This window comes from Chenopodium quinoa, unplaced genomic scaffold (genome assembly GCF_001683475.1).
Source record: "Chenopodium quinoa cultivar QQ74 unplaced genomic scaffold, ASM168347v1, whole genome shotgun sequence".
Taxonomy (NCBI): Eukaryota; Viridiplantae; Streptophyta; class Magnoliopsida; order Caryophyllales; family Amaranthaceae; genus Chenopodium; species Chenopodium quinoa.
Window position 1 is genome coordinate 6084211 of NW_018743175.1, and position 19120 is coordinate 6103330.

The 19120-nt window shown below is 38.8% G+C and overlaps 2 protein-coding genes across 4 annotated transcripts; both read right to left on the reverse strand.

Moving 5' to 3' along the window:
- Positions 1–13: 13 nt before the first annotated feature.
- LOC110732779 (bifunctional adenosine 5'-phosphosulfate phosphorylase/adenylylsulfatase HINT4-like) lies at positions 14–9175 on the reverse strand. Of its 3 annotated transcripts, none has more exons than XM_021912780.1 (8): positions 9003–9175; positions 8890–8936; positions 8609–8685; positions 8469–8535; positions 8274–8351; positions 8057–8159; positions 3720–3769; positions 14–350 (listed from the first exon to the last, which is right to left on the reverse strand). In XM_021912780.1, the coding sequence occupies exons 1-6, from the start codon at positions 9069–9071 to the stop codon at positions 8057–8059; spliced, it is 441 nt and encodes a 146-aa protein (XP_021768472.1). In that variant the 5' UTR covers positions 9072–9175; the 3' UTR covers positions 14–350; positions 3720–3769. The 3 variants fall into 3 exon arrangements, with proteins under 3 accessions (XP_021768472.1, XP_021768473.1, XP_021768474.1); XM_021912781.1 differs by lacking the exon at positions 14–350 and adding an exon at positions 1059–2186; XM_021912782.1 differs by lacking the exons at positions 14–350; positions 3720–3769 and adding an exon at positions 4461–7328.
- Positions 9176–12176: 3001 nt separating this feature from the next.
- LOC110732213 lies at positions 12177–12823 on the reverse strand. Its single transcript, XM_021912131.1, has 2 exons — positions 12676–12823; positions 12177–12589 (listed from the first exon to the last, which is right to left on the reverse strand). The coding sequence occupies exons 1-2, from the start codon at positions 12821–12823 to the stop codon at positions 12177–12179; spliced, it is 561 nt and encodes a 186-aa protein (XP_021767823.1).
- Between the last annotated feature and the right edge of the window lie 6297 nt (positions 12824–19120).

Consider the following 19120-nt stretch of genomic DNA (forward strand, 5'->3'; position numbering starts at 1 on the left):
GATGCTCAAAAGCTTAAACAAAAACATTGACCAAAGACTGGTTTGGTTAGAATCAGTGGTACCGCCAGGTTTGAACATAGAAAGTTACGAGTACAAGTTAAAAACGATATAAGAAAATAAAGATACAGGTTTAAGAGGCGTCAATATCAAGTAAAAGTAGTACAGGAGTAGTAATAGTAGGGCAGAAAACGATAATGAAATGAAATTTGAAAAAAATAAATGATGGAATTCATTAATTAATCATAAGTATGGTAGTCTTAACTCTTAGAACTTGGTGTTCCTTTAATAATAAGTTGCCAAGTTGGCGCTTATCATCACTGAAACTGAAAGACAGCTAGCTACCTAGAGACCTACAAAAACACAAGAACTAGATGATATAATTTAATGATGAAATCAATCTTAATGTGACAATCATAATAATAATACTGTACTAATAATAACGTTCTTTCTCTCTTCTACTGTCTCCATCAACTAATAGTATTCTGTGTTCAAAAGAAAACTTAAATTTTTATAGAATACATGAATGCCAGCTTACATACAGCATACCAGTTATGGTTCAATCTATTTCAGCTTCAGGATTTCCCACCAAAAAATCCTTTATGAGTAATTCTCATCCAATAGTAACCAAAAGTTTGTCCTAAGTTTGCATGACAGGTGTCCTAAATAAGGCCAAACCTTGATGGTTGCACCTCAACAAATTCCAAATTAAAATCAATCAGGCCTCTCATTAGTAACTAACTAAAACTAATAATCGTACAATTTGTGTTAGATTCATTCTCATTTGACATTGATTCCCTATATCACTTGTCAATAATAAGAAGCTTATTAATTTTAGAAAATAAAATAAATAGTCGTATATATTATCTACCACTAAGTGTTTTTATGGACTACTCGCACTAAATAATAATAACAATAATAATAATAATAATAATAAGTGTGGGAGAAAAAGGGGAAGGAAAAACAAAAGACAGCTTTGCATATTGCATATTGCATATTGGCATATTGCATATTGCATATTTGCATGACTCCAAAATCTAAATAGTTAGGCCACACAAAGAAAAGGGCGCACGGGCATGTCAGGGTGCAACACATAAGCCGACGTCGAAATTCTTAGTTACAGTCCAAATTACTATAGTCGATGGTCCCATTTTGGTGCTAGCTTTATTTTATTTTATTTTTATGAAAAAAACAAGGATACAATTACAACAGTTGAACTTGCTTTTGGCATGCTATGCATTTTATATTAATTTTTTTTTAAAAATAAAAAATAAAAAGAGAAAAAGACAGATTAGAATGAAGGATGAGGGTCGCCAAATAAAAAATGTATTTCCGTATAAAATAGAAGGTGTTGTTGGCCTCTGTTGGCACTTCCACGACCACCTACCCACCCAAACACAAATTTTAAAAAAACAACTACTAAAGTCCTACTCCTCCTAACTCAATTATTTGAACCCTTTGTTTCTTCTCAATCACCAATCACCAATCACCAATCACCGATGATTCTCCATTACGAGTATTCAAAGCCTTACTCGCTTACTTTCTCGGGGCCTCTACAAATATGCTTCGTATCAAAAACTAGTGACAAAAAGGCATCAATGCTGAAATAAATAGCCTAGGTATTGTTATCATCATCAGGTTAAGGTCTTAGAGTCATCAACTCATCATTCATCTATAACTTAAACTACAAATGGCTTTACGAGGACCAGGCCCTACACCCTGTAAAATAACAATAATTTAGCTACTACCATAACTATCTATCATCTCTACCCACTGCGCATACACCTTATTACAGTACCACTTATTCAGCTAATTTACTTGTGACAACCAAATCATCACCACTATATTCATATAAACAATCTTTTTAACGTAACATAATATTACTAATAACAATAACTCATCTTTGTCCCCTAATCCCTACTACAACTAGTTGTGATTCACAACATTATTTTTTATCCCCAACAATCATAGTTTGTTCATCCTCCATCTTTCAATTTTCAAGGAAATGCCCCTAACTACAACCTTATTACTTGCTACCCAGATATAGCAGCAGATCACAACTTCATACTGCGTAACTACCATACCACACTAGTACACCACACACCTATTCAACCACCACCCAACTTTCCCTATTACCATTTGCCAATTCCACATCTAACGTACAGAATGACAATGCTCCAACAGCTAACCTACAAAATGACGAAACTACTTGTTTAATAGATCAATCAATTATAAAATAATGGTGGTAACAAGTGCAAAATACTACTTGAAGCTATTTGCTCTACGGTAAGATCAATCAATTATAAAATAATGGTGGTAACAAGTGCAAAATACTACTTGAAGCTATTTGCTCTACGGTTCATCCGACTGTATTATGAAAATTGTGACACAAACTATTACTGCTGTGAACATTACAAGAAAAATCCAGCTGTACTTGATGCTTGACAATTATGCAGCCAGTTTCAATAATTCCACTGAAAGGGAGTGGTTCCAGAATTTTGACGGCCGTAGATAGTACGGTGGGGAATACTCTAAAGCTGCCAAAATCACTATAAATACATCACCATATATTGACTTTCTATGTCTAAAATTAGTAAAATCGAAAGGCCTTCTCTACTCATCCTGTCACACTCATATTAATTCTATAAAATAATTAGCCTAACTATACATTCAGCATCTTATCCCTTACACAATTATCTAAGTTCCAAATCCAACCACCTAAATCTGGATGAATTAAAAAATGCTTATGCAAAAAGAGACGCATACTAAAACAGTAATGCTTCAAGGGCCAAAACAGGGGATGCCTGTGGAATATTCAAACAAACACTTCAAAGGCAGGGACAATGATAATTAAAGGGTTCTTATATAGAAACATTAACAAAGACTGAGAGCAACAGGGTTTCTTGGTCTATATATGGGATAGGTGATTACCTAATTAATGTAATGTGAGCAGCTAATTTCACAATAAGAACCTCATTTCTATAGAAATCAGCTGTAAATGTGATACGCCAATTACTCTGTTGCATCCAATTTCAACAAGTAACTGAAAAATTAGATGGATATGGATATTTAGGTAATCTACAAAATATAGTAGAAAAATGCAGAAAACCATTTTCTATCCAAGTCAATATTTCTCATCAGTGAAATCAGTATGTCAACTTCCAAAGAGTTTGAAAGGTTAGCAAAACACTAGTCGTACATCTTTTGTCTTTTTTCCTTTAATTTTTTTTAAGATAAAAAAAGGTATATCTATATAAGCACAAACATTAAACTTACAATTATCTTAAGTGGGCCACAACCAGTTCTTTAAAGATCAATTTAAGAGATAAGAAGAGGCAAAGAGCCCATCAAAAAAGAATGGGCAAAGAGAGGGTACTACATGGTATCGGATTAATGGCCCATCAAAAAAACAAAAAGACATGGACCAATGCTCAGAAGCTGACTAGACAGTGGATATCATCCAACAAAACATAAGGAAGCTTGAATGTTACATGGTGAATTTTTTTCTCACCCTAGCTGCCTAGCATATGATACAGCAGACATAGATGCAGTAAAATATAAAATAAAATTTATGCAGAAATAAAGGGTAAAGATCATACAGCAGTTTTAGACGAACATGTATACTAAAGGTTAAAAAGAAGAAAAGTTACCTAACCTTTAGGTAAGTTATCAAAATGAAGTTGATAGCCATAAGATAAATTTTCAGTTCAAGTCTAACTTACATTAATTTTTTGCTTGTTAAAAGGTGAAAACTTGGAAATTCCACCCGCTCCTGAAATTTTGAATAACCAGATAATCATTTTGAGTCAAACTCGATAGTACTAAAAGCTACAAGGTCAAAATTGAAATAAGCTAAAAAGAAAAAAGGTGGGTAAAACCAGAAACTTTTTATATAATTCTTGTTTACTAAAGGCGAGAGTCTGCATTTAAGACCACATTAACGATTAAAAGATTATTATTCATGTTAATATTATAACACTATATATATATATATATATGTTTCTGATGATGAAAAAGAATAACTTTTCCTGGAAAACTTCGTGTCCCCCAGATTCAAACTTACTATAGTCACAAGAGGGGATCAATGTTCAAATTCACCATGACACTATCAGATGGATGGGGACTCTAAACACATATTTCGTCTTTGTTAGTAGATGTAGAGTAAAGGACAAATGCACATATCAGTATCGATAACTGGATCCAACATTATATCCTGCTTGCGTATAGACAGCATGGCTCAGGTAGCAAACGAAAACCCAATATGTGATTGCATCCTAAGGCCATTTGGTTAACAAGAATGAAAGGAATTTTCAAAAACCTGTAAAAGATTTTTCTGCTATCAACTCTAGTACTGATTATGGCTATTGACTATTATTAAAAAAACCCAAAACTCCATAGTAGTGGATTAAACAATTATCATCCCCTAAACCAGTGCTACCAGAAAACAATAACAAAGCCAGAAATGAACCAAATTCATTCCCATTGATATAGCATATGTGCAATCAACAAAAGTTTACAATTTTGGATAATATAGACATATTAGGCACACAACTATACACTTTTAACACAGCAGCAACTGATAGTAGAGAAGTGACTCCGCTAACTCCCTATCATGTTGTGATCTCCAAAACCGTAGAATCTCAAGCATTACCACCATAAAGACCAGCAACATGCAGGTTATGGAGAGTAGACATTTGGTATATTAGAAAGAATCGGGCACTAAAAGGCAGCTCTCATCTCCAAACATCTTTCCAAAGACGAATATGACACCATCCCATACCTTGAACCTCACTGAATAGGAGAATAAAAAAAGACTAATGAAACAAACCTTCAAGGACAACCAAGTTTCACTCTAAGAGCCCCTTGTGCAACCAACCCAATACAGAGCATATATATGGTCCTAAAAACTAGATGCCAAAGGGACTGAGAATCAGAAGGAAAACGCCACAACCATTTTCCTACAAGTGCAACATATTTTGACATCCACTTTCCATACCCTAGACCTCCTGCTTTCAGTCAACACAACAAATCCCAACTCCTATGACAATCTCTCTTTATATTGGTTGCCCCACACTGCAAAAATACTCCTCATCATTCTCTCCATTCACTTGCAACAGATATCAGATTTTTATCAGGGAGAGATAATAGAGATGGATACTAGACAAGCATGATTGAGTCAAACTTATCCTCCCCCACCCAACCCCCTCCACACAACCACCCCCCCCAAAACAAAACAAAAAAAAAATTAAGACTATCTTCCACCCACCAAGTTGGCTAAATATCCTCAAAATAATTGTTTCCCAAAATATTTTGGAAAATTTGTCAAGTATAAGCCAACCTTTGGCCGGTCTTCTCAAAATAAGTCAAACTTTCAATTATATCAAAATAAGTTGACTTTAATATGATATCTTCTCAAAACGAGTCAAAACCTGTTGAATTAGGAAGTAACCGGTTGTTCAGGTAAACAATGCCACGTGTCATAACAAGGTTGGTCTTTTGTAAAATTTTAATTAATTTTTTTTTGTAATTAATTATAAAAAAGCTTCATGTTTTTTTTTCAATTAACCAAAGAAAAAAATAAAGGAAGTCTCTCTCCTCCTCATTTCCCAGCAATCCCTCACCCTCCCCTGCCACCGCTTCCCCACCCCTGCCCACCTCCCCACCGGCCACCAATGTCCCACCATTACCTTCCATGTTCACCTCCCTTTTTCCGGCTCCCCTTCGCAGCCTCCATGCCCACCCTCCTCGCTTCTCCTGCAACCCCCTTCCCCGAAACCACCACTACGCTGGAAACCACCACCCAACTCCTAAAACAACTTCCCACCCACCAATCAAAAACCACTTGGACCCCATTTTTTTTAAAAAAAAAAAAAAAAAAAAAAAAAACCCTCACTTGACTAGTGTTAAGTTGGTGGCGACTGGCGAGCCTGGCGACGCTAATCTTGAAGACGCCATGGGTGGTGTAGGTGGAGGAAAGTGGCACAAGAAGAAGAAATATAGAGGAAGGAAGAGGGTTTTTGCAGGCAATGGCCTAGGTAGTAGGTGGCTGATTGTCTAATTAAGGTGGCGATATAAAGAGGGGGTGGCCGAACTGCCGAAGTGGTGTGTTTTGGAAATAAGGATTTATTGGTTGGGCACGGTGGTTGAGGCCTGGTGGGCGGACTATTGGTGGGTTGTCAATTGCACGGCTCAATTTTGCTATTGATTGCAGTGAGGTGAGGGCAACTTTGAGCGGCAGTAATCGAGGGAGAATTTGAGGTGGCCTGGGTTGTTATTGGTTGGTGGTATGGGTCTGGTTGGCTTGGATGGTGGGTGGGTGGGTGGTTGGTTTTTATTTTTTATGTTTTATTTTATTTTTGTAAAGGGAAGGTGGGAATGTAAATAAAAAGGAAAAAAAGTAAATTGATATTTTTTGTAGTAGGTAACTGGTAAGAAAGCGCATTTAAAGATGAGGGGTAGCAAAGGTCGACTTATTTTGAGTTAATCAAAAGCTTGACTTATTTTGAGAAGATCGACTAAAGGTTGGCTTATTCTTGACAAATTTTCCAAATATTTTTGAATGTGGATAATCTCCAAGAGGCAAACCCAAGTTCATCCTCAACTTGGCATCCAACAATAGCTGCATAATGCCCGAGCACAATATGATTAAGCCTGTTATATTATATTTAGAGAAATTTAAGCCTGAAACCACCTCATACATCTATAACACAGTAAGAATTTTCTTGAAAATTTCTAAATAAGCCACCATAAAAATAATTAAAAAGATAAAATAGTGTAGTCCACATATTTCAAATATGAAACATGCACCTCTTCTCTCTCCGCTTTTAACCTTTGACTTTTTCCTCGACCACAACCTTATTTGACATGCTCCCTAAGTTGAGTAACAAGCATTCTTTGAAGCTCTAATCAAGAGGATTGGGGCTCCAAAATACATTAGCTATTCAAAAATTACCAAATCCCCACCAAAACAGACACAGATTGATCTTCGTTTTCATCCATAATTGAAAGTGCAAAAACATGTGATTTAGCAAGACTCGCATATACTTATAAGGCCTGCCTTGCAAAGATCAACCAAATATGAAAGGCTAGTCCTGCAAAGAGGCAGGGAACAGGCTCACTAGGAACCATTGATACATAAAAAAAAAATGAAGTGTTTTACCACTATGAGGCATGTATATACTATAGAGGGATTCATACATTCAAGTACTTAACCTATAAACACCTAAACTAATCTAAAGGTAGACCATAACATCACTGGGCACTGGCTACTCCTTTTGATGCAGAGGCAGATCATCTTGATTTTTCTAGACTACAACAGCTGAAAATTTTCTCTGGCAACAAGTCCAAAACAAAATTATCTTAGATTAATGTCACTTTTTAGTGCCGTGTCTAAACAATGACACTAATGACAGACAAATACATTATTGCTTTCAACATAATACAAGTGTTAAGTTCACTCATTGAGTCAGACATACGAAAACAAAAGACAATAATAATGCTTGATCACCCTTAATCAAGTGCTCTCAAAGAAAACTGTGCCTTTCTTGCAGGTAAAAAGGACTGACCTGAGAGATTTAGAGTGACAAAGCATTATACCATATTTAATCACCACAGCACTACAGTAGTGACAGAACCAAGCCAATTAACTACGTTGTTTTATCTCCTAATGTATAAATAGTAGACCAACTTCCAGAAAAGTTCCAATAATCGCAAATTAAAGTTATGGCTTGGATAATCTTCTGTCAAATTGCATTTTCAATGCACCACAGTTTAACATTCCCCATATATACATGGAGATCTAACCTATACGAGCAAAAATTAGTTAGATGTTTGCAAAGCCACATGATGCCACAATCTGCTCACTTTAATAACTAAAAAGTCTCATATCATATTCCCTCAAAAGTCTAAAGAGTCCATAAAGCACACGATGTGGACCACGTGCTGCATGATTCATTGAATTTCATAAATTAAAATCATCTCATATCATACTTCATAAATTAAAATAATCCCGAGGTCTCTAGGTTATAATGCAGTGAGGATTGAAACTTGAAAGGTATACCTATATTTGGGAAAACTGTGAGGGCTTAAGCTTCTCCAAGAGCGCCTCTGCTTGAATGAATCCACCAAGTGGCCCCAATGACGAGTATTTAATAAATTTCCAGCTGGAAAAAAAATAAAAAAAATAAAAAGATACACTACCAATTTCCAATAAAAAGGAACGATAGAAACCAGACAAGACTATAAAAAGTTATAGAAAAATAGAAAGGAAATTCTACCATGGTATAAAAGGAAGTGCCAAGCAATGAAGGTGCAGATGGTCAACACTATTAAACGGGGGTTGGTGAAAGCCAAATCTGCCACATGAACCAAGGACCAAAATAACAATGCTACTGAGGGGCATGAAAAACGAAGAGATGCAGCAGAAAGGTGAATGTAAAATAGGAGCCAGAGTAGCAGATGGGAAGCAATACCTATGCTCATTAGACTGAGCGGCATCTTGTTGTAACAGCGATTTACCAACATTAAGCATGTGACTGACTGGAGATAACAAGATCCTATATTAGAATTGTAATTGAATTCAAAAATGGGAACTGAAGATCAGTGGCATTACCCAAAGTATAGTGTTGTTGTCCTCTTTCAAGGTTTTTCACTGTTGGGATGTGCTCAATAGGGATGACCAAGTAATGTCTGCGAAATTTCGGTAACAAAACAATATCATATGAAATGTACATGGAAATTGTAAACCTCTACCTCTGTAATTGGATAACAGACGCCAAAACCCTAGCAAACTCTAATCAAAGAAGGTGATCTTGCAAACAGTATAATGTGTTGTAAATATACAATTCAAGCCAATGTCGAATGCATCTCAAATAAAAATAATCGAAGGCGCACCGGAACGCGGAAGGGTTGATGTCCTGGAAAGCGACGACACGTTCATCCTGCAAAATCAAATCCAAATTAAAAGACTCGGCGAATTATGAGAATGACGAGGGATGGGAGAAAACCTGGTAAAGCAGGCGTGTAGTGGTGGGAATCCGACCGATTTGGCAAAAGATGCACGCCGATGCCGGCATTCCTGGCCGACGATGTCCTCTCTTCACTTCTCTCGCCGCGCTCAACACTTCATCATTCCACAAATTTTCCAACCAGTTGTTAAGAGTTTGAATACTTGCCTAAAACTTATAATTTACGGTTATTTCGTGAAATGTCACTGAGCAATTGCAAAATTCACCAAATGTCATCCGACTTTTCAAAATTTATCAAATGTCACCGAGTTTTAACAAAATTCACCGAGTGTCATTAATGACTGACAGTCGTTAGTTGAACGTTAGTGGACCCCACCACTTACCACGTGTCACTTTTTAATTGGCCCGTTTTTTAAAAAAACAAAAACCATTGAACCACCCCAGCCACCACCCCGAAACCCTGCCCCTCCCCTTATATTACCGGAAAACGGCCGGCCACCTTCGTAACCAACAAAAATCGGCCGGCCGGCCCTTTAGCACCTCACCTGATCCACCGCCGACCCACCAAAATCACCCACATAGCCAGCCTCGACCCCAAAAACCGTCGCCGAGATCTCCTCCACCAATCTCGCACCATTCGCATCAATGGCCACAAACTCCTCCACCAATCTCGCACCAATCACGAAGTTGTTGGGGAAGGGGATGGGTTTTGGGGTGCCGGAAATCGGAGAGGGAAAAGAAGGGGGGTGGAGTTTTGGGGTGCCGGAAATCGGAGAGGGAAAAGAAGGGGGGTGGGGTTTCAGGGTGGTGGAGGAAAGGGGGCGGGGTTTTGCGGGATAGGGGGTCGCGACGGGGTAGGGGAGGGGAAGGGGAGGGGTCGCCGGAGGCCAGCGCGCCTTCCGGTGCTAGCCCCGGCGGCAGGGGTTGTGGTGGCTAGGGTTTTGGGGTGGCACTCAGGGAGGACGTGGTGGCTGCCACCTCTTAATTTCTTTTTTTTTTTTTGTAATTTTATAAATTTTTTTTTACTATTTTAAAAAGTTTTTAATTTTTATTTTTGTTATTTTTTTAATTTTTAATTTTTTATTTTAAAAGGACCAATCAGAAGCTGACACGTGGCAAGTGGTGGGGTCATCTAACGGTCAACTAACGGATATTGACGATCAACTAACGAAAATGGCATTTGGTGAATTTTGTTAAAACTCGGTGGCATTTGGTGAATTTTGAAAAGTCGGATGACATTTGGTGAATTTTGCAATTACTCAGTGGCATTTCATGAAATAACAGTAGATTTTATTAAATTTAAAAAAAAAAAGTTTATTTATTAAATTAAAAAAAAAATTGAATAGAATTTAGTAAAAAAAAAATTAACTTAGAATTTATTAAATTAAATTTTACAAAAAAGCATAATTAATGATATTAAGAAAGTTGTCTAATCTTTTAACTAGTAATTGGTTTGCTTTTTCTCATGTAAAGAGAGTCGGCAATGCCCTCAAAAAAAAAAAAAAAAGAGCCGACAATACCGTTACTCATCTTAAAGCTAGGTGGGATACCAACGGTTGTTCCGAGTTAATTTGTATGCACTCTTTCTTGATTTTAAATTTTCAATAAATTGCCCGATTATCTTTCCTTAAAAAAAAGATATTAATGATATTAAAATGTACTTTGTACTACTTTATAAAATGAAGAGAATTTCTTTATCACATTTATGTCTCTAATTATTAAATTATTAATGCGTTCATAGTAATAAAAATTATAAAAAGTTGATGTTTTAAAGATACGAGAGGAAAACTTAACAAAATGTCACATAATTTTACATTCTAATATGAAAATCACAAAAATATCTAGTGTAATGTCACGTGATGTGAGTTTAGTTGGGGAATATGGAAAGGCTATGGAAGCAAGCAATGTGGGAGATGGTAGGCGTAATCACGCTCAAAGGTGGAGTGCACCCCCTCATGGTATGTACAAAATTAATTTTGATATTGCTTTTTTTGAGAATACTAGTACTGGTCTTGGGGGAGTTACGAGAGATGCCTTGGGGGAGGTGGTTGTTGCAACCTGTGAACAGCGTAAAGGGATAGTTATGGTTGATGTGGGTGAAGCTCTAGTGATGCAACATGCTCTTAACATTTTCTATGAAACTGGCTTTCGAAATTTTATCCTTGAAACTGATAATTTAAAACTTTATAGCCATTTGCAGAAGGGTGTAGCTCCTCCTAAATTTGGGCATATTTTAAAGGATATTTTTAGATTAGCTAGACTATACTTTTCAGTTTCTTTTTTGCTTTGTAAAAAGAGAAGGGAACATGGCAGCCCATTCTCTTGCTAAGTTGAGTAAAAACTTTGAGGGTGTTAGAGTGTGGCTTGAGGAGTATCCAAATGACATCCTTAAAGTTGTTTGGGATGATGTTGAGGTTTTGACCTCTTAATAATATTATGTTTCGTTTTTGTCCAACAAAAAAAAAAAACAAAAAAAGTCATGTTCTAATAGTTTCAACAATACAACAAGTTCCATAAATATGATGATATGAAACACCTTTCTATTCCTGTGTGGTTGTGCGCATGTAATTCCCTACGTTTTTATTAAGTGTTAGGCCATGTTCACTTCACCTTAAAAAAATAATATTCATTAAATATAATTTCAATTTAGTAAAAATAAGTTCAGTAACTTCAAATAAGAAATATAATAGAGAATAAGTACAAATAATTTCAGTTCGATAAAAATAATTTCAATTTAGCCAAAAAAAAAAAAGGGTGAAGTGAATAGGGGCTAACAACACACTTTTTATTTTAATATTATATATCTCTCTCCCTCATGGTCTAACCATAAATACTGCCGTAATTTTTTTTTTTTTGTTTATTTTCCTGTCACATCCCTTACTTTTTAATAAAATAAAATATTAATCCGGACAATTCTTTTTATCTAGGTTTTTTTTTATTGGAAAAAACTTTTTATAAGCTCATTGTTGCAAGAAAATACCATATAGATCTATTTTTTTGTAAGATGAAACCTCCCTTCCATTTTATGGCATTGACTATGGTCTTCTGACGCTAACCTCTTCTTTTCTCTAATTGCAGCAAGTCTTGGGCAATTAGGGAAAAGAAGAGGTCAATGCAAGAAAACCTTAAACAATGTCGGAAAATGGAAAGGAGGTTTTCTCTTACAAAAAATAGTTGTGGTGGTTTTTTTTTGGCGGGGAACAAACAATTTTATTAATTCACCAAATAGTCCATGAGTACATAAGGGGCTATATTTGGAGGGACATAATTTTCCCATATTTGCTTAGAATTAGGGGGGATAAGCTTCGCAAGGTTGTGTGCTACGGAGTTTCCATCTCGCTTCACATGACTCCAGCGGAGGCTGTCATAGGAGGAACATAAGGCCATGGCATCGCCTAGTATTAAGTCCATATCAGTGCTGTAGCAGGCCTCCGTTGAAAGCCTTGAAACAATAGTTTGGCAATCTGTCTCGATGATTGCCTTATTGTACCCGAAACGAGCACCTAAGCTTAAGGCACATACCATGGCTTTTGCTTCAGCAATTTCTACCACCCACCAGGCTTTAATCCTCTTTGTAGTTGTAAACAAAACTGACCCTGCACTGTCCCTTGCAACAACACCAAGTCCTACCCAACCATCATTCGATATGGATGCGTCAGAATTGATTTTGATGATCCCTGCTGGGGGGGGTTCCAACTATCGGGGCTTGGACTGGTATTGGCTTTGACAGCTCTGCTTGCGGCTTTCTGCATCTCAGCACTTTCCTCTGCCCACCTTATAACTCGAGCTACTAGCATGTCAACTGGCGGTTCCTTTCCCTGAAAAACCTTGGTGTTTCCGTCTTGCCAAATGCCCCACATCAAATAGATGCCTCGGTGCTTGACATCTTTCTCTACACTCTTCTAGCTTTCAATGAGCTCACGTACCTCTAGGGTGTCCACCTCTTTCGTCATTTCAGCGCAGCCCAATTTTTCCCAGAGACCTTGTATTCTTCCACACTTGAAGAAGGCGTGTTGCCAAGATTCAACTTCGTACTCGCACCATGGGCATTTATCATCCTCTACCATATGACGGTGTTTCAAGAGACCACGAATAGGAATTGTGTTGGTGCATAATCTCCATAAAAAATTTCGAGCCTTTGGTATTACACAGACCTTCCATATTTCTACCCACGCTTGATGAAAATCATCCAAATTGCAACCTTTTCCCACCATATAGGCAGATTTTACATTGTACATACCGTTCTTTGCAAATGCCCATGTTGGCTCGTCAGGTGGTGCTCTTGAACTCAAAGGAATTGCGAGAATGCCTCTGGTGTCTCTATCATTGAAATGGGTTTGAATCAATTTGTGATCCCACGACATGTCTTTCGAGATTATGAGCTCATTGACCTTAGTGATCTCCAGTGAGGGGTCACTTGTAGCAAACCTGCCCTCTTCATCACATATCCAAGGGTCAGTCCAAATGTTGATATTCCTCCCATTTCCTACTATCCACAACACTCCCTCTTTAACTAAAGCTTTCGAACCCCATATACTTCTCCAAGAAAAACTACCCCCATAGCCGAGGTGAGCTCCAAGGAACTCCAAATTTCTATAGTACTTCGCCTTCATCACTCGATTAAGGAGAGAGTTTGTGCATGTTGTTAGCCTCTACGCTTGTCTACCAAGAAGGGCCTCGTTGAAGACTTCTAGATCTCGAAATCCCATGTCGCCCAGACATTTGAGGGTACACATTGAGTCCCAACTTTTCCAATGTGTACGTTTTCGCCCCTCACTTTGTCCCCACCAGAAATTTGCTATCGCCGAGTGAATTTTCCTCACCACCTCCAAGGGGAATTTGTAAACTCCCATAAGATAGGTAGGAATCGCTTGGATTACGGACTTTAAGAGAATTTCTTTTCCGGCTTGAGATAGTAGCTTTTCCTTCCAACCCTGCAATTTTTTCCACACCCTGTCAAGAACGGCTTCAAAAACGCCCTTTTTTTTTATCTCCCCAAAATATTCGGAATACCTAGGTATTTATCATGACGATCTAACTGCTTCATGTTTTAATTCCCCAAAATCTCAGATTTTTGCTCGTGTCTCACCCCTCTGCTAAATGACACTTCCGACTTCTCGTAATTGACTTTTTGCCCGAATGCTGCTTCGTACTGGTTGAGAATATCAACAATGTTTGAGCATTCCTGTCGATTGGCTCTAGCAAAGAGGAGACTATCATCTGCAAAAAGGAGATGGGAGATTTTCAGACCATTTCTGCTAGCTTTCACGCCTTGGATTTCCCCTGCTTCTACCTTACTCTGAATCATGTGAGAGAAAGCATCAGCTACGATAATAAATAAATAAGGAGAAAGGGGGTCACCTTGTCGTAAACCTCTGGTGGGGGACACAACTCCACATACCTCCCCGTTAATAATAAAGGAGTAATTAACCGAAGTAATGAGCCTCATAATCAGATTTACCCATCTTCCATCGAAGCCCATCTTCAGCAATAATTGTCGCAGAAAACCCCATTCAACCCTATCATAAGCCTTGCTCATGTCTAGCTTCATGGCTATATAACCCTTCCGTCCTTTACATCTCTTCTTCATTGTGTGGAAACATTATAGGGTTATGAGAGCATTATCAGTGATTAAGCGGCCCGGGACAAAGGCACTTTGATTTTCAGAAATCACCTCTTTTAAAACACTTTTTAATCTCATCACTAGACATTTCGTCACCAATTTATACAGTACATTACAGAGACTGATAGGCCGGAATTCTGCTGCAAATTTTGGCTATTTTATTTTCGGGATAAGGGCTATGTTTGTCTTATTAAGATTCTCAGGCAAAGCATTCCCATTTAAGATTCCAATAACAAAGTTTGCTACATCATTTCCAACTATATGCCAAAAACGTCGATAAAATATAGCATGCATATCGTCGGGCCCTGGAGCTTTACACGAGTGCATTTGCTTGAGAGCTATGTGAACCTCCTCCTTCGTATAAGGTCTCGTGCTTATCATTCATTGCTTGTGTGATTGCAGTTGGAACCTTGTTGAGCACCTGATCAATCTCGGCCCTTGAAGGATTCGCTGAAGTGAAGATGTTCTTGAAATAATCACTGATGACCAAGCCTATCTCCTCCTCATCCTCCCTCCATACTCCATATTTATCCCAAAGCCCACATATAGTGTTTTTTCTTTGACGTTGTGAGGCTTTGTGATGGAAATATTTCGTATTTTTGTCTCCTTCCCTCACCTCAGCTACTCTCGATCTCAGATGCCAATATGATTCGAATTTCCCCTCCAGCTCTTCAAGTTTCTGTTCGAGGTCACTGCAAATTTTACAACTCTCTTTGTCACTCGGACCCTCTTGAGCCCTCTATAAAGCTGCTTCCACCTCTGCTATTTGCTTCCCCAACTTGTTAAAATGTTCGTCACTCCAAACTTGCAGCTTCCTGCCCACCATCATAATCTTCCCCAACACACCCGAATACTCACTCCCCTCCCAGACATCTTTCACTATCTCCTCACAGCTTTGTTCGGTGAGCCAGAAAGTTTCAAATTTGAAACCTTTCTTCTTTTTCTTTTTCTTTTTTTTTAGTGAAATCATCATAGTGCAGTAGAATCGGGGCATGATCTGATTTTATTCTCACAATGTGGTCTACACACGCCTTTTGAAACATCTCACACCAAGACACCGAGCCCAGGAATCTATCAAGCCATTCCCGTACTCTCGTTTCTGGATTTCTCCCTCTTTCCCAAGTATACCAAGTGCCCCTGAATCCCAAGTCTCGAAGCTCACATTATGTCACTACCTCCCTGAAGTTCTCCATCTCCCTCCTCTCCCCAAGCGCACCTCCCTCCCTCTCATTATAGGACAATAGTTCATTAAAGTCCCTTCCCAGTAAAGTTGGAACCTCCCCTGCACACAGTTGGCGAATAAGTTGCCAAGTATGAACCTTCTCCTCCGCCTTTGCCCATCCATAAATTCCAGCAAACCTCCACCTTAACACTCCCCCATTCCATATGTCCCCGCATATATGGTATTGAGAGAAAGAGACTATCCTAAAATCCACTTTCTCCCTCCAATACATACATAAGCCACCTGAACGACCAATGCTTGAAACTCCAAAAGCCCCATGGAATCCCAGTGCACCTTTTATATTTTCAACAGCGGTACTCTCCACCATAGTTTCGGATATGAAGAGTATGTCAGGGCTAAATTTTTGGCTCCATTTTTGGAGTCTTCGAACTGATCGGGGATTGCCCATTCCCCGACAGTTCCATGCTAAGATACTCATTGGGTGAGGCGGGGTTGGTCATTGCCAACCTCCGCCAATGGCCCCACACCATTCGAGAAATTTGTGTAAATGATCTTTTTTCCTATATGCTGGACTGCCTCCAAATCCCCTTCAACCTCTCTAGCTCTTTTCCCCAGTCCTGCTTGCCATCCCCCTCCCATGCTTCCCTCTCCACTCTCCCTGTTTATTCTTTTCCATTGTTTCATCCCTCCCTTTTTCCCTGCCTCCTCCTTAAAGCTCGGCATTAGAGGGGTTTTTGTGCTTTGATCATGGTCAGTAACATCCTCTTTCTGGGATAAGATCAGCCTGGTCCGCTCCTCTTCCTTCTGCCTCCTTCCTGTTTCCCTCCTCTATCTCCACGGGAATTTCCTGATGGTTTTTTAGATAGGCTGCCTTCCTAACATTCGTGATAGGAGATTCATGTGCCTCAATAGTTTTGGTGCTGTTCCCGCCCCCACAGTCTTCTCTATATATTCACTAGGACTGTGATCTATCGGCTTTGTGATGAAAAGTTTTCGAACAGCCCTGCTTAGATCTCCTGCATCATCAGAAACCTCGTTCTTTATCGCCTTCCATGGTGTTGTGACCCTGAGCTTTTCACTAAAGTTTGTGCAGGCCCCACTATCATCACAATCCTTCTCACCATGACCAAGCAAACCGCAGATATAGCAGAATACAGGGAGTTTTTCATACTTAATCGGTACTTCCATCACCCCCTCCCTGTTTTTAATTCCACTGTCTTCTTTAACGGCCTGTTAACATCAATAGCCACTCTAATCCGTAAGGATTTGTTTATCCCCACTACGTCCGACTTATCCAGGGATATGTAGGACCCTATTTTGTTTCCCAACCTTCTTGCATTTTCTTCATTACTCCTACCCTTGAAAGGTTGATCATATATGCGAACCCAGAAAGGCACAAGGTTTAGGGGGATTTCAGAGGGTTTCATATTCCCTTTTGCATCGTCCAAAATCATAATGTGATGATCAAAATGCCATGGCTGTGACTCCATGACTGATTGCTTGTCTTTCGAATGATGAAACTGGAAAAAGAATGTTTTGTCTCCTATCACGTTCGCTTCGCACCCATGTTTAGGGTTCCACAATTTCTTCAGAGTATTGATCAGGGCATTTGAATTGGTATTTCGAGACGTATGAATTCTCCCAACTATTGCTAATTCGACCTGCGCCTCCTCTTCCTCCCCTCCTCCATCCACCCAATCGATATTCGGTTCAGAATTTAGGTCCAAATCATCGTTTGGGTTTTTGTCCAATCGAGCCATGAAAAGAACAAAATTGTTACAACCAAGATCAAGAAAACAGAACTAAAACGAAAATCAATCAATGATTAGTAAGGAAAATCAACTTCGAAATTGAAGCCAAACCCTAGCAAAGGCTAGAAAAAAACCCTCCTAAGAGAAAACCCTAGAGGGACTTACGTTTTATCATTTTTTTAGATAATATTGATTTCATTTTTACTTTATTTAAGGGGTTTGTTTGACATTTTTGTTGGTTTTCAGGGGATGTTTGGTTCATCAAGTTGGAATGGATTGGTATGCAATCTCACACTAGAGAGGTATAGATTCTAAAACCCATACTAGTCCAAAGTTGTTTGGTTTTATTATTGGAATAAATTATATCCTTCATTGATAGAATGGATTGTGAATTTTAAGGGGAGAGGTGGGTATGGGATTCCATGGGTATGGAGGGGAATTAGAACTCCTTGGGTATGAGGTTCTATTATTAAAACCTCAACCAAACAAAAATTTAGATGGAATGGATTCTAACTCCATTCCAAATGATCCGACCAAACGACCCCTCAATTTGCTGGTTTTTTTTTTTAAAAAAAAAACAAAAAACCAAAATAAAGAAACAAGAATAAAAGTGTTTTCACTTTTCTGTTGTCAGTTTTCAAAATTATCATGATTTTAATAAGTTCGACCAATTTTAAATTTATACTTATATGACAAGTATCATATGATTTTGAAAAACAAAAAAACCAAAAAAAACAAAAATTACAAAAATACCAAACAAACCCTTAATTAACATAAAATTGTCGTTTAGAATGCTTATTGCCCATATGGCCATATGAGAGAGGCTGGCATGGACAATCTGCACTCGCCCCGTGACACACACTCTCCTGCCATTGCAAAAGCCTTAATACTCAATCTCATATGAGGATTTTTTACGAAAGTAAGCTTAATTGGCAAACAATTTACCAATCTAGACGCGTGGCCAAACTATTTACGAAACTGAGCTTCTGATATAAAACGCTGCCTCGTCAGCTTTTTACCTTTGGTTATTATTTTTTTTTATAAAATTTCGTATTATGTGAAATACAAATTATGTGAGTCAGCGTTTTACACCTAAGCATAAAACGTTGCCTCAGTCAGCGTTTTATCTGCTGGCTGAAGGCAGCAACAGCAGGCCCCCAACAGCAGCCAGTGCAGCCCCCTTCCACATCCACCACCCTCTCCACATCCACCAACACCACCACCCTCCTCCTCCACATCCTCCACCACCCTCCTCCTCTACATCCTCCACCACCACCACCACCCTCCTCCTCCACATGCACCACCACCACCACCCTCCTCCTCCACATCCACCACCACCACCCTCCTCCTCCACCTCCACCACCCTCCTCCTCCACATCCACCACCCTCCTCCTCCAAATCCACCACATCCACCACCCTCCTCCTCCAAATCCACCACATCCACCACCCTCCTCCTCCACATCCACCAACACCATCACCCTCCTCCTCCACATCCACCACCACCACCACCACCCTCCTCCTCCATATCCACCACCCTCCTCCTCCAAATCCACCACATCCACCACCCTCCTCCTCCACATCCACCACCACTACCACCACC